This window comes from Rhinoraja longicauda, chromosome 4, assembly GCF_053455715.1.
Source record: "Rhinoraja longicauda isolate Sanriku21f chromosome 4, sRhiLon1.1, whole genome shotgun sequence".
NCBI classification, from domain to species: domain Eukaryota; kingdom Metazoa; phylum Chordata; class Chondrichthyes; order Rajiformes; family Arhynchobatidae; genus Rhinoraja; species Rhinoraja longicauda.
The window spans coordinates 66,462,372-66,477,671 of NC_135956.1; the positions used below are offsets into that span (position 1 = coordinate 66,462,372).

General features: G+C 42.6%; 1 protein-coding gene across 3 annotated transcripts in view; it reads left to right on the top strand.

Moving 5' to 3' along the window:
* Nucleotides 1–15,300, top strand: part of LOC144592810 (TPR and ankyrin repeat-containing protein 1-like) — an 86,009-nt gene that overhangs the window by 27,151 nt on the left and 43,558 nt on the right. For 2 of the 3 annotated variants that reach the window (XM_078397919.1, XM_078397920.1), the window contains 7 exons: nucleotides 3,127–3,195; nucleotides 3,699–3,840; nucleotides 9,248–9,388; nucleotides 11,897–12,064; nucleotides 12,166–12,339; nucleotides 13,784–14,029; nucleotides 14,206–14,379. In XM_078397919.1, the coding sequence (XP_078254045.1) occupies nucleotides 3,127–3,195; nucleotides 3,699–3,840; nucleotides 9,248–9,388; nucleotides 11,897–12,064; nucleotides 12,166–12,339; nucleotides 13,784–14,029; nucleotides 14,206–14,379 (1,114 nt within the window). The remainder of the gene's footprint in view (nucleotides 1–3,126; nucleotides 3,196–3,698; nucleotides 3,841–9,247; nucleotides 9,389–11,896; nucleotides 12,065–12,165; nucleotides 12,340–13,783; nucleotides 14,030–14,205; nucleotides 14,380–15,300) is intronic. The other variant, XM_078397921.1, reaches the window with a different exon arrangement.

The following is a 15,300-nucleotide window of genomic DNA, read 5'->3' on the forward strand; positions in this document are numbered from 1 at the left end:
AACTCTCTTGAAAACATCCAGTGAATTGGCCTCCACTGCCTTCTGTGGCAGAGAATTCCACAGATTCACAACTCTCTGGGTGAAGAAGTTTTTCCTCATCTCAGTCCTAAATGGCTACCCATTATTCTTAATATGATATGAGGCATTGATAGTGCAGACAGTCAGAAACTTTCTCTCGGGGTGGAAATGTCAAAGTCCAGGGGTTTAAGGTGCTATGCTTTAAGGTGGGAGACGCAAAGTTTAAGGAAGTTGTGTGGGGCAAGTTTTCTTTATATACAGGGTGGTGGGGGGGTCTGAAATGCACTGTCGGATGCTGCGGTGGAGGCACAGTCAATAGAGACATTTAAGAGGCTTTTCGATAGGCACTTGGATATGCTGGGAATGAATCATGTGTAGGCAGACGTGATGAGTTTATCTTGGCATTCTCTTTGGCATTGTGGGCCTAACTGACTGTACTGTACAATGTTCTATGATTTCCCATGCACAAAGGCATGCTCACTATCCCCACATCGGTGCCTGACTATCCAAACATCAGTACATCCAGTTGCTTGTAATCCCCTCCAATTACTTTCCCACTGCTAATGCCAAGTTCACTACCTGTAGTTCCCCGGTATAGTCAACATTGTTAGTGGATATGCAGATGATACTGAGATAGGTGGCATGGTAGACACTGAGGAGGGAAGTTTACAATATGATTTAGATCATTTGGCAAGGTGGGATAAAGAATGGCAAATGAAATTTAACACTGACAAGTGCGAGGTGTTGCACATTGGTCTGTCAAAGCAGTGCAAGATGTGTACAGCAAATGATACTAATCTGAAGAGTGTTGTGGAACAGCAAGATTTGGGAATTCAAATGAATTGTTCACTGGAAGTGGAAAGTCAGGTGAATGTGGCACTGAAGAATGTGGATGACACGTTTGCCTTCATTGGAAACGGTGTTGAATACAAACGTTGAGGCATCATGCAACTGTGCAGATTGATGGTGAGACCACACTTGAATGTGTAGTTCTGGTTATCCAGCTGTTAGAAGAATGTTATTGTTGGAAAGGACGCAGGATTAGACAGAATAGGGCTTGGTTTGCTTTTTGGAGCATAGAAGGCTGATGGATAATCTTGTAGATGTATGCAAGATCATGTGCGGCATGGGTAAGGTTTTTCCCCCCAAGGTTAGCAATTCAAAAACTGGATGGCAGAGGCTTAATTTGAGAGGAAGATGCTGTGAGGTTGCAGGGTGACTTGGACAGGTTGTGTGAGTGGGCGGATGCATGGCAGATGCAGTTTAATGTGGATAAGTGTGAGGTTATCCACTTTGGTGGTAAGAATAAGAAGGCAAATTATTATCTGAATGGTGTCAAGTTAGGAAAAGGGGACGTACAACGAGATCTGAGTGTCTTGGTGCATCAGTCACTGAAAGGAAGCATGCAGGTACAACAGGCAGTGAAGAAAACCAATGGAATGTTGGCCTTCATAACAAGAGGAGTTGAGTATAGCAGCAAAGAGGTCCTTCTGAAGTTGTACAGGGCCCTAGTGAGACCACACCTGGAGTACTGTGTGCCGTTTTGGTCTCCAAATTTGAGGAAGGATATTCTTGCTATTGAGGGTGTGCAGCGTAGGTTTACTAGGTTAATTCCCGGAATGGCGGGACTGTCATTGACCCCAGACTGAAAGACTGGAGCGGCTAGGCTTGTATACACTGGAATTTAGAAGGATGAGAGTGGATCTTATCGAAACATATAGGATTATTAAGAGGTTGGACACGTTAGTGGCAGGAAATATGTTCCCAATGTTGGGGGAGTCCAGAACCAGGGGCCACAGTTTAAGAATAAGGGGTAGGCCATTTAGAACGGAGATGAGGAAAACCCTTTTCAGTCAGAGAGTTGTAAATCTGTGGAATTCACTGCCTCAGTGGAGGCCAATTCTCTGAATACATTCGAGAGACCTAGATAGAGCTCTTAAGGATAGCAGAGTCAGGGGGTATGGGGAGAAGGCAGGAACGGGGTACTGATTGAGAATGATCAGCCATGATCACATTGAATGGTGGTGCTGGCTCGAAGGGCCGAATGGCCTACTCCTGCACCTATTGTCTGTTGCATGCAATACTCCAAATGTGGCCTCAACAACATCTTATAGAGTTGCATCATGATTTCCTGACTTTTGTATTCAATGCCCTTAGCAATGAAGGTTAGCATACCATATACCTTCTTTACCATCCTCCCTATTTGTGCTGCCACCTTCAGTGAGCCATGAACTTGGACACCCTCTGCACATCAATGCTGTTAAAGGTTTTTGCCATTAACCGTATACTTTCCCCTTGCATTCAACCTCCCAGAGCAACCTCACACTTGCTCGGGTTCAACTCCATCTGCCATGTCTCCGCCCATTTCTGCAGCTGACCTATATCCCGCAGTATCTCCTGATGGCTTCCCCACTCAACTCCTCCGATTTTGGTGTTGTCAGCAAACTTAGTCACCAACCCATCTACATTTACATCCAGTCATTTATATATATATATGTGCATATAATATTGCAGCCAAATTTTAAGACAAATCATTTGCCCTTATTGGGAGACATTGCTGTTGCCTACTTATCTTTCACTATACAGTAAATCTTCATTATAATGGACTATGGGGGAGGGGGTGGTGTCCGTTATTGCCGATTGCCCGCTATAACCGAGTAAGGGATTTTAAGTAGTAGAAACAAAGAACTACAGATACAAATAAACCAAAGGACGCAAAGTGCTGGAGTAACTCAGCAGGTCAGGTAGCATCTTTGGAGAAGGTGGATAGGTGATATTTTGGGTCAGGACCTTTCTTCAGACTCTGTCTGGAACTGGGCCTGGAATCCAGGTGAGCTGAGGCTAGGATCAGCCGAGTCATTGGACGTGATCCGCAGGTGGCTGAAGCAGCGCAGGTAAGGGTCAGCGGGCCCTTCTGAGCCAGTGAATTCCACAGATTTACAACTCTCTGACTGGAAGCGGCCAAGGAAGCAATGTGGGCCGGAGATGGCGGCAGTCGGTCAGGCCTGGGGAGTGGTCGGGGATAGCGGTGTCGGCAACCTGGCCTTGATGTGTATATTTAATATGTGTGTATGTATATTTATGTATCTATCTGTGTGGCGTTTGTAGGTTCTTCCTGTGACTGTGCGGGTTTCCTCCAGGTGCTCTGGTTTCTTCCCACATTCCAAAAATGTGCAGGTAGATAGATTAATTGCCTTGTGTAAAATTGTCCCTAGTGTGTCGGATCGAACTAGGTTATGTATGGTTGATTGTGGTCGCCACGGACTCGGTGGGTTATCCACACTGTGTCTCTAATTTAAACCTGGTGTGTGTGTGTGCGGTGAAACAATTAGGCAACAGCAATTTCTCCCAATGAACGCCAATGATTTTTCTCAAAATATGCGTTGCCTGGAGGGGCTGCATGTACATTACAACATGAAATGAATCGCATTAACTTACAGCAGTATGGCCACAAACTGATTGACAAAGGAATGTCTCGGTCACCTCCGTTTTGACTGTATCAATGTCACTGATCATAGTCAATTTTGATTGTGTGCTAATATGCTGCCAGACATGATATTCTCTGTCCTTGTAATAAAGTAAACATGCAGGCAGAAAAAGTTTATAGGAAACAAAATACTATTACAAAATCTTGTTAGGTTTACATTCAAATTATTTTTTTCCCTCCTTTTTTTTTAAAGCGTATCCCTCCTGGGGTTGAACCAATGCATGACTATAAATGGATAACAAAACTTGTGCGTGCCTTAGTGACTCATGGTGTAAACCTCGAGACTATTGGACCATTTCCACTCCATTCCATCCTCAAACTTGCTATAAGGACCAGTAAGTAATTTTACTTTTCTTAAAAAGTATCTAATGCATTGCAGGTCTCAGTCATGGCAATCTTGCCAGCAAGATGGAAGCCCATAGTATTAACACCACTTTAGAGACACATTTAGTAATCTCGTTTGATACTTTAGTGCATTGCTGAGGGAGGGCTGGATCATCAAAGTTGCTGAATTTCAGATGAGATAGTAAATAAAGCCACTGTCGACCTTCTTAATAATAAACATAAAAGTTCACCTGACATTACTCAAGGAAGGCAAGAAAATGCTGGCCTGGCCATTATTTAAGCCTTCATCAATACTGCCAAAAAAAGCACCATTTATTTCATTGCAGTTGCTGTATCTGAAAATGCTACAAACCTTCCCAACATTATGATAATGACTACACTTCGAAATATTTCATTAACTGAGAACCACTAGGATTTACCAAAGTTTTTTTTGTTTATAAATTTTCCTTCGTCATTGTTGTTCACTCGTATTGTTCACCGTCTTGTTCACTCTCCATCTGAATTTTGAACCAAGATTAATAAACAAATTAAGTTGGAGTAGGATGAATTTTTATTCATTTGGATATTTCTCGAGTTTTCAGTTATGAAGTAAAAGTTGAGGTTTATTATTGTCATGTGTACCGAGGTAAAGTGAAAAGCTTTGTTTTACATGCTATCCAAACAGGTCTGTCATATATAGTCATACATATGGTCAAGTCAAACGAAAGTATAATAGGTAGAGCAAAGGGAAAGATACAGACTGGGAATATAGTTCTCAGCATTGTAGCACATCAGTTTCTGAGACAAAGTCCAATGTCCACAATGGGGTAGAGATGAATCGGACAGTTATGGAAGGATTGTTCAGAAGCCTGATAACAGCAGGGAAGAAAGCATTCCTGAGTTTTGTGAAGCATGCTTTCGAGTTTCTATACCTTCTGCCGGACTGAAGAATGGGGAAGAAGAAATTACTGGGGTAGACTAGTCTTTTGATTATATTGGCTACTGTTCCTAGGCACCATGGTGTATATGATGGACTAGGCTCCATCTACAAATTTCTGCAATCTTTGGATGAGCTGTTCCCAAACTAAAGGTAGTTGGCCGTGTAATTATACCATGCCCGTTCAAATAATAGTCATAGGGTTAGTTGAAGGTCAAATCCAAGAAGACCTGATCATGCCCTCAACACTGCAGATGCATTACACAACATAAAGTTCGCCAAATCTAGAGTTGAATTTGATTGTTTACAATGTTGACATCATATTTGAACGCAGGTTAAGTTTCAGAATATTTGTTTGCCTTATCGTCAAGAGCTAGCTTCATCTCCATAATGCTGCCTTTCTTTTCCATGTCTCAACTCATTTATTCCTGAATCTCCCGTTCATGCTTTTGCTACCTCTGGGCTCGAGTTTTAACTTGATCTGCCGTGCATCCTTAAATAGAAATCCATCCAACACTTTGCTACTTAATTCAAACCAAGTTCCATTCACACCTTGCCTTCCTACTTGTATCACTGCATTGTTTCATCTTGATTTTCAAAGTTCTTAATGCTATATCTCGCTGCCACCTCCACCAATCTTATAAGCCTCCAAATATCTTTGAGCATTATTGTTTTTAATTTGTCTTGTCTCACAGTGTTGTTGCCTCTTTTGAGATGATTCTTAAATCGAATATCTTTCGACAGTTGATTTGTTTAAAGATTGTTTGTCACTACTTGTTTAATTATACAAAGTACCATGTGATCTTTTACAGTGCTAAAGTGATACATAAACTCAAGTTGCATTATAACATTTTTTGCAATGCGAATATGTTGCAATTATATCTCGTTTTGTCTGGTTACAATTAGTCAAATAAGTACTTGTGTTTTTAAAAGAGGACAAAGTGCTGGAGTAACTCAGCGAGTCAGGCAGCATCTCTGGAGAACTTGGGTAGGTGATGTTTCGGGTCGGGACCTTTCAGACTGATTGTGGGGTGAGGAGAAAGAAAGCTGGAAGCAAGGAGGGGCATGACAAAGCCTGGCAGGTAATATGTGGGTACAAGTGAGGGGCATTCTTGATAAGCAGATGGTTGGACAAAGGCCAGAGATGTAGGTGTGAGACAAAAGGATTGAAGAGTCGTGAACTGTGAAGCTAGAGGAAAAGTGTAGGTGAAAGGACAGGGAAGAAATAAGTGGCAATGGATGTAGTAAATGAAGTTGGATGAGGTGCACATGAACCTCGATCTCACTTGGCAGGACTGCAAGGGTCCCTGGACGGAGGTCAGAGAGGAAGGATAGGGACAGGTGTTGCATCTCCTGCGGTTGTAGGGTAAAGCACCTAGGGAGGTGGTTGGTTTGGGTGAGTGAACCACTACGTTGTGGATGGAGTGGTTACTGCGGAAGGCAGAAAGGTGTGGAGACTGGAAGATGTGACTGTGGTAGGAATACTTTGGAGGTGACAGAAATGTTGGCGGATGATGTGTTGGATGCATGGTCAAAGGTGAGGACCATGTAGAGAAGTTGAATGTAATCAAACCAAGTTGATATTTATGGAAGGTCAGTCATGTTTGACACATATTCCGCTGGTTTTAGAATGTTACAAGCCTGTAGACAGTTTTTGGATTTTCAACAGGCACGTGACAAGGTATCACAAAAGGCTGGTGCATAAAATGAGAGCTCAGTGTATTAGCAAGAGTGAGATGGATGGATTGAAGGTTAGATATTAAATAGCAGGCAGAGAATCAGGCCCTTTTGCTCAACTCATCCATGCCAACCAGGTTGATTAACAGACCTTGCTCCACTTGCTTGCACCATTTCCCTTCATGCCTTTCCTATCCATGTACCTGTCCACTTGTTACATTCCAAAAGAGCAATAACAAATTTGTTAAACTTGTCTGACTTTTCACAAAACCAATGTCGACATAGTTTTTAATACATTAAGCTTCGCTACATGACTAGCAATTTCTTCCTTATAGATTCCAGCATCTTGCCTTTTAAATGTCATAATTGTACCCGCTTCTACAAATTACTTTACTTTACAGATATGGCATAGAAACATGCCCTTTGGCCTACAAATCCATGCCAACCAATAATCACCCGTTCAAATTAGTTCTATGTTGTCCTACGTTCCCATCCATTTCCTGCACGCAGTTTGCAGAGGCCAATTAAACATACAAATATGCATATCTTTGGGATGAGGGAGGAAACGGAAACAACTAGAGGAAATCCACACAGCCACAGGGAGAACATGTGAACTCCACACAGATAGCACTTGAGTTCAGAATTGATCCTAGGTCTTTGCTGTTATGTAGCAGCTCTACCGGCTGTGCCACTGTACAACAATTCCAATAGCTAATCTTTCTATATACGCATCACCCTATGTGTGATTTTAGCCAGCTGGTTGGACAAAGGCAAGAGATGAAAAGACAATGTGTGAGATTAGGATAGAAGAGGTGCGAATTGTGAAGCCAGAGAAAGGAATGTAGGTGGGGGGGGGGGTGGGGGGTGAAATGGATGCGAGTCCAGGTAAGGGACTATCATCCAGGGACCCCAGCAGTCCTTCCAGGTCATCAGAGGTTCACACGCACCTCCTCTAACCTCGTCTATTGCCTCTGGTGTTCCTGATGTGGCGGCCTCTATTGGCGTGAGATCAAGCGACGACTTGGCGGCCGTTTTGCCGAAGACTTGCGCTCAGTTCTGCAGGATCTCCCGGTCACTGATCATTTGAACTCCTCTTCCTCTACCCATACTGACCTTTCTGTTCTGGGCCTCCTCCATTGCCAGAGTGGGGCCACAAGCCAACTAGAGGAACAGCACTTCATATAGGTCGTCTACAACACAACCCCCTCTCTCTTCTCCCCTCCCTTCCCTTTCACCTACATTCCTTTCACTGGCTTCACAATTTGTGACTCTTCTATCCTTCTCTTTTGCTCATTTACTCTTTTCGTCTCTGGCCTTTGTCCAACCATCTGCCTATCAACCTCCCCCCCCCCCCCCGCATCCATATGTATCTCTCACTTGCCACGCTTCGCCCTGTCTTTCCTCTCTTCCAGCTTCCCCCACCCCCCATTCTCCATCCCCACAACCACAATCGGTCCGAAGAAGGATCCCAACTCAAAATGTCGCCTATCCGTGTTCTCCAGAGATGCTGCCTGACCTACTCGGTTACTGCAGCACTTTGTATATTTTCCTGGATATAGCATACAGGTTGATGTTGGTGAAAACTTGGCAAATCGAATTAAAGATAGCAAACTGTGAGGTCATGCACTTTGAATCCAAAGGCAAGTGATTATCTAACTGGAGAAAGACTGCAGTTGACCAAAATACAAAGGGATCTAGATGTTGCACTTTAATTGTTAATGTTAATGTCAAGTAGTTAGGAAGCAAATGGCATATTGGCCTTATTAAAAGAGGCTTGGAGTTTTGGAATATTGAAGTATTGTTACAATTATGCAGGGTCCTGGTGCAACCATAACTGGAGTAAATAGGGAATATGGTTGACTCTTAAATGGCCCAGGCAGTTACTCATTTCAAGGGTGGCGGAGATTAGAACATTAGAATAGTAGAGCACAGGAAAAATGGAGCTTCACGACCATCCTGATGGGCAGTAAATGCTGACCTTGCAGTGATATTCATATTTCTTTAATTAGCTTTTTTTTTAAAGAAGAGCTTTGATCATTATATACCTTTTATGCAAGAACATTTTCATTAACCTTTAATACTTTCAGGGGAGAGCTCAAGAAGATTGCCATCTAACCCCAGTATTGTGGTTATTCAACAATATCGTGTACAATATTATATCATATGCTGAAAAGAATGCAAAAAAGATTCATGAAGATGTTGCCAGGACTTGAGGGCCAGAATTATAGGGAGAGATTGGGCAAGCTAGGACTTTATTCATTGGAGCGCAGGAGGCTAAAGGGTGATCTTAGAGAGGTCTATAAAATCATGAGGTGAGACGGGAAAGATTTAATAAGAACACAAGGGGCAGTTCTTTTCACTGAGAGGATGATGGGTATATAGAATCAGCTGCCAGAGGAGGTAGTTAGGGTAGGTACTATGGGCAGGTGCATATAAACTGCATGGAATAGACTCTTCGACAGGTGCATGGATAGAAAATGTTTAGAGAGACATAGGCCACGTAGAACAGTATAACATGAACCAGCCCTTCTGCCCACAATGCCCGTGTCAAACGTGATGCCAAGACCAACTCTTTTTTGCCTGCATATAATCCATATCCCTCCATTCCTTGAATATGCCTAACCGAAGATCACTTAAATGCAGGGAAATGGGACGAGCTTAGATGGGGCACCTTGGTCAGCATGGACAGGTTGGGCCGAAGGCCCTGTACCCATGCTGTCGAGACTATCACTCTGATCGTGGTTGAGGCGGTAGAAAGCTGACTGCCCTGTTGCTGTTTTACAATATTATTCTTTACATTGCAGATGATAAAAAACTTCTTAAGTGGATTTTTGCACAGAAACCATCTCTGCAGGACAGAATTAACCATCAGGATGAAGATGGCCAATTGCTTTTGCATATAGTGGCTTCCTGGAACACAACGGCAAATGGATATGATCGGCGTTGTAAGTAATAGATTGTAGATTATATTACAGTGTATTGAACGTGCCACTCATAAATCTTTCAAATAATTTTTATGTTTTGAGTAAATGTGACAGCCGTATTAGAAGCGTATGTAGTAAAGGTTATGTTTAAAGTTTAGTTTACCGGAGAGATACAGTGTGGAAATGTTGACTATTGATCACCCACACACTAGCTCTATATTATTACATTTTCGCATCCCAAATACTCGGGACAATTTACAGACCTACATGTCTTTGGAATGTGGGAGGAAATCGGAGCATCTGTGGAAATCCACGTGGTCACAGAGAGAACGCATATACTCCATACAGGCAGCACCCATAGTCGGGATCGAATCCGGGTCCCTGGTGCTCTGAGGCAGCAGTTCAATCACTGTGCCACCAAATGAATATAGGTTGATATAACATTAAGATACTTGGACTGAGTGTTGCATTGCAAAATTAGTAAGATTACTTAAGTCGACTCAGCAAACTGACTTGTAATAACAAGGGTTGATGGGTATTTCAAGGATGTAATTAAAGAGGTAACAAATCTGATTACATTTTTATTCAACATTTAAGAGTGTTTTATTGTCATATGTCCCAGATAGAACAATGAAATTCTTACTTGCAGCAGCACAACAGAATATGCAAACACAGTACACTGTGCCATGTACTTCTACAATAAACAGGGGGGAAAAAGCTCAGTGTGTGTATATATACACATATACACATGTACATATACATACATACACGCACGCATACATACGTACACATAACAAACCCAATAATAGTGCAAAAAGACAAAACCAATGCCCCCAAGTCTACGTGGTTCAGAGCTTATTGGAGGTTGTAGTGTTTAATAGCTTGATGGCTAAAGGGAAGAAGCTGTTCCTGAACCTGGGCGTTACAGTTTTCAGGCTCCTGTATCGTCTTCCCGATGGCAGTGGTGAAACAAGTCGGTGAGATGCCTCCTGATTTCGCCTTGTAGCAAGTGATGGCATTCAAGCCTTGCCATAGTTGCCGAACATCCGCCTCATCCTCCAACTTAGAGCGAAAGTCCCTTTTGGCCTTTTTGATGGCCTTATCAAAGTCATACTGGACTTCTTGTATACCTCTGCATTGCCAGACTTGAATGCTCAAGATCTGGTCCTCAGAAGAATGTGGATCTCCTGGTTCATCCAAGGCTTTTGGCTGGGAAACAATCAGATGGTTTTTGTAGAAACACATTCCTCCACACATTTCCCTTATGAAGTCTGCAACAACTGTGGCGTATTCATTCAGGTCCGTTGTTGGGTACTTGAACATTGCCCAGTGTACTGACTCCGAGCAGTCCCGGAGTCGTTCCTCTGTCTCCCCTGACCAGCTCTGGGCAGTCCTCACTGCTGGGGGTTTGCTCATCAGTTGCTGCCTGTATGCAGGAAGAAACAGCACGGCTGAATGGACGGATTTCCCGAAGTGCAAGTGAGGGATGGAGTGATAGGCATCTCTGCTGGTCGTATAGCAGTGGTCAAGGGTGTTTAACCCTCTGGTGCTGCAGGAAACGTGTCGGTGGTAGTTCAGGAATGATTTCTTCAGGTTGGATTTGTTGAAGTCCCCGGCTATGATGGTAAAGGCTGTGGGGGTTTGTTGACCAGGGCGTGCAGCTGCTCCAGAGTTAGACGGATGTCTGCCTGGGCTGGGATGTACACCGCGGTCAGAGTGATGGAGGTGAATCTCCTCGGGAGATGCTCACATTTGCCAGCTGCCCGCTCACCCACTTGACCTCTGCAACTTACCCCCTTAAAAAATGGCCATGTCCCAATTTTGGACCTTATCTAATTTACTTGTTGAGTTTTCTGACATGCAAAGTGACCTGGCATACTGTTGTTATCATGCTAACTCTTGGAAAAATCGAGTTAGAGTTGCAAATTACCCACTAGGGTCGAAGAGCCAGTGCAATTCAGTTGTATTTCTAGGTATAAATATCCTTTTAAACTGCTTCATGACAGGAAACTGTGAATTAAAGCTCTAACATTTTCAAATCTAGCAATATGTCATTATGTGATCTATCCCACTGAATGCTAGTTTGATGTGACCTGAGCCCATGTTGTGAGAATTGGCCGATAGCACAGAACCACCTGTAATTTGGTACTTGTGGGCACTGTTGGTCACAGGTCACCAAAAAGCCATGATCTTGGGAGAAGCACTTCAAGACAAAGAAGCAGAAGTGTCTACCTGCATCCATCTGTGCTGTGTGTCACCATGTCTTCTGTGTTTTCTGTACATAATCCAAAAATGAGCTGTTTTTTCCCTGCAAAAGTCTGTGCCAGTCAAAGATAAATGTATTCAAAGATCGGCTTTGACCACGGCAAATGTTTCATTAGTCATTGAAGGTTAAAATGTTTGGAATTAACAGCAATAAAATTGTTTGCTCTGTCTAATGCAGATGTAGAGCAAATCATTTACCAGAATCCCCACGCAATACTTATGAAATGCTCACTTTTTTCACTCCCTTTTCTTCTTTAACTGTAGGTCAGACTGAAGATGTACGTTTTCTTCTGCAATCAGGAGCTGATCCCAGTATTCCCAATCGATTAAACAAGTTGCCTGCTGACTACCTGAAGAAAAATAAGAACTTTACAGCAGTGGAATCTATCAGTCAATGTTGTACAGCTTCATCACCAAATCCAGCGTTTGAAGGTACCGATCTGCTGAATAACTCACATCCTTTCACTGCCTATCACAAAATTAGGTTGAAATACAGTCCTTACTTGTCTTTAATTTTTTTATTACTTGCATAGAAGCAGCAAACCAGATGAAGGGGAGCAAATCTGCTTTTCCAGCTACTACTTTTGAGGAGGCTTGCACACAGCTTGTACAGTTTTGCGACTCACTTGACAAAGACAAGTCATGCAAAGACTTGTTAGCCCAAACACAAGTCCAGATATTTCTACAACAGCTCTCCATCCAGACAGGTATGCTACCCTCTACAAATGTCAAAGAGCAAATAGAATAAGCTGAGATGTACGCGGAGCAAAATTAGGCCATTTGGTCCATCGTCTACTCTGCCACTCAATCATGGCTGATCTATCTTTCCCTCTCAACCCCATTCTCTTGCCTTCACCCCATACTAATCAAGAATCTGTCAATCTACGCCTTCAAGATATCAATTGACCTGGTCTCCACAGCCGTCTTTGGCAGTGAATTCCACAGATTCACCACTCTCTGACTAAAGACATTCCTTCTCTTCTTCTTTCTAAAGGTATGTCCTTTTATTCTGAGGCTATGGCCTCTGGTTCCAGACTCTCCCACTAGTGGAAACATCCTCTCCACATTCACTCTATCCAGGCCTGTCAACGTGGGGAATACTAATATGTTTGGGAAGTTTGATACCATTAAGGAAGTGGTGTTGGGGTTCTTGAAGAGCATTAAGGTGAGTAAATCCCCAGGCCCTTATAGTCTACACCATGGCCAATGATGGCAAGCATTCTATTTGCCTTCTTCACGTCCTTGTCCACATGTGCTGCCACTTTCAGGAATATGTGGACATGCATCCCAGGGTCCCTCTGTTTATCAACACTTCCTTGTGCCCTACCATTTACTGTGTACGGCCAATCCTTGTTTGCCTTCCCAAAGAGCATCATCTTGCATAAGGCATGTCAGGATTATCTTGCATGTCTGGATTTAAATTCAGTTTACCAATATTGCACCCAACTTTCAAGCTGATTGATAATATAGAAGTTGGGAGGTCATATTACAGTTGTCCAAGCCATTGGTAAGACCACATTTAGAGTATTGTGTTTAGTTTTGGTCTCCCTGTTATAGGAAAGATGTTGTTAATCTGGAAAGGGTACAGAGAAGATTTACAAGGATGTTGCCAGAACCCAAGGGCTTGACCTATCGGGAGAGGTTGAGCAGGCTGGGACTTTATTCCTTGGAACACAGGAGGATGAGCAGTGATCTTGTATAGAGTGTATAAGATCATAAGAAGAATTGATCGAGTAAATGCACAGCATCTTCTGCAGAGTAGGGGAACCAAGGACCATAGGTTTGTGAGGGGGGAAAGATTTAATAGGAACTTGAGGGGCAATTTTTTTTTACACAAAGGGTGGTATGTATATGGGCCGGTGGAGTTAGTTAGGATAGGTACTATCACAATGTTTAAAATATTTGGACATGTGCATGGATAGGATAGGTTGAACGGATGTGGGACAAGCGCAGGCAGGTAAGACTAGTGTAGATGGGGCGTGTTGGCCGGCGTGGGCAGGTTGGGCTGATGGGCCTGTTTGCACGCTCTATGACTGTATGACATCTTGCTGTAGCCTTAGCACCCTTCACTCTCTGAAACAAATCCAATTTTTATATCCTCTGAAAAATCATTCTGTAACCCATTTGTTGCATTCTGTGTTTGTTCGGCAGAGATTAGCACAGCCACTTTAAGTAACATTGACCAGAAATTTGCAAATAACCTGATCAAGCAACTGCTTCACAAATGTCGATGGGATGAAGCTTTGCTCCTGCTCTCTGGGGAATCTGATGAAAACCAAGGCGAGGAAGCTGGTTTGAGATATGAATTCTCAGATTTGGATCTTTGCACTGTTGTATGTAACCTTGACCAGCATGACAACAACGAGTGGCTTCTGCAGAGGTTAATACATTACGGAGGTAAGGCTTTTATTAAATGAGCATCAGTCTTAAAGATGCATCAAATCCTCCTCCTCTTTGCCATCTTGAATGTATACCCCCATTTCATAAATACTTCATGTATACATGACACCCTAAGGTAATATTTATCTCAGAACTTCACTGACCCACTAGTTTTTTGCATATTGTTTTTACAGCTTCACCATGTGGAATTGGTACAAAGAAATCTCCAATACAGATTTCATTGAACAAAGATGATTTTAAGCTTGTCCATTTCTTGCTAAAGAATGGGGCGAATCCACGTGATATTACAATTATGCCAGGCGACACGCCTCTTCACGCTGCAGTCTACATTGTTCTGGACAAAAAGGGTAAAATTTAGACTTCCTGGCATGCTGTGAACTGACTTCCTCACAGTTTTCAACTCAAACTTCCTTCTTGTCAGAATCTACTTTAGAATTTAGTAACTAGAATTTCGAATGGTTTAAGATCAATGTTTCTAAAACATTAGAAACGCCCCTTGTTCTCAAACAGGAAATTCCTTGGTTAAATATGTGTTTTTAATGTGTATATCATTCTTTTTTTGAGTTTGTAAACAAACATGGCACAAATTTATTCATTCCCTTTATTTTCAAACTTGCATCCCTTCAGTTTTATTTTTACCCAAATACAAGAGGGGACGACATCAGCGACTCATCGCTTTCGTTGAATTTCTCCCGGTCTTCTAGTAGTCTAGGTTGTTTTGATAAGAAGGCACTTTGACTTGAGAGGTCATGTAACTATTAACGTATCTGAAATAAATAAGGCAGGTGTTGGAGTATTATAGTTCTAAGTATCCCCGTGCAGTTAAGGTATAAGTTAGAACATGTGATAGAACAAAGATGTGTAAATGGTTGTTTTGTAAAATGACTGTAGAAGGAGTGCTTTCACAAGATCGGGGCAAGATATAATGAAGACTTCAAGATTACATGAAATGGAATATCGGAGGGTGACCTAATAGAAATATATAAAATCATAAGAGGCATAGTTAGGGTAGATGGTCAGAACCTTTGCCTCTGGATGGAAATATCAAATATGAGAGAGCAGCTCATAAAGCCATAAGCGATGGGAACATAATTAGGCCATTCGTCCCATCAAGTACTCCGCCATTCAATCATGGCTGATCTAGCTCTCCCTCCAAACCCCATTCTCCTGCCTTCTCCCCAGAATCTCTGACACCGGTACTAATCAACTCCTATTGTTTGTGTTTTTGAAAAGGTTTCCAAAACTAAGAGGGGAGAGGGGGGGGGGGG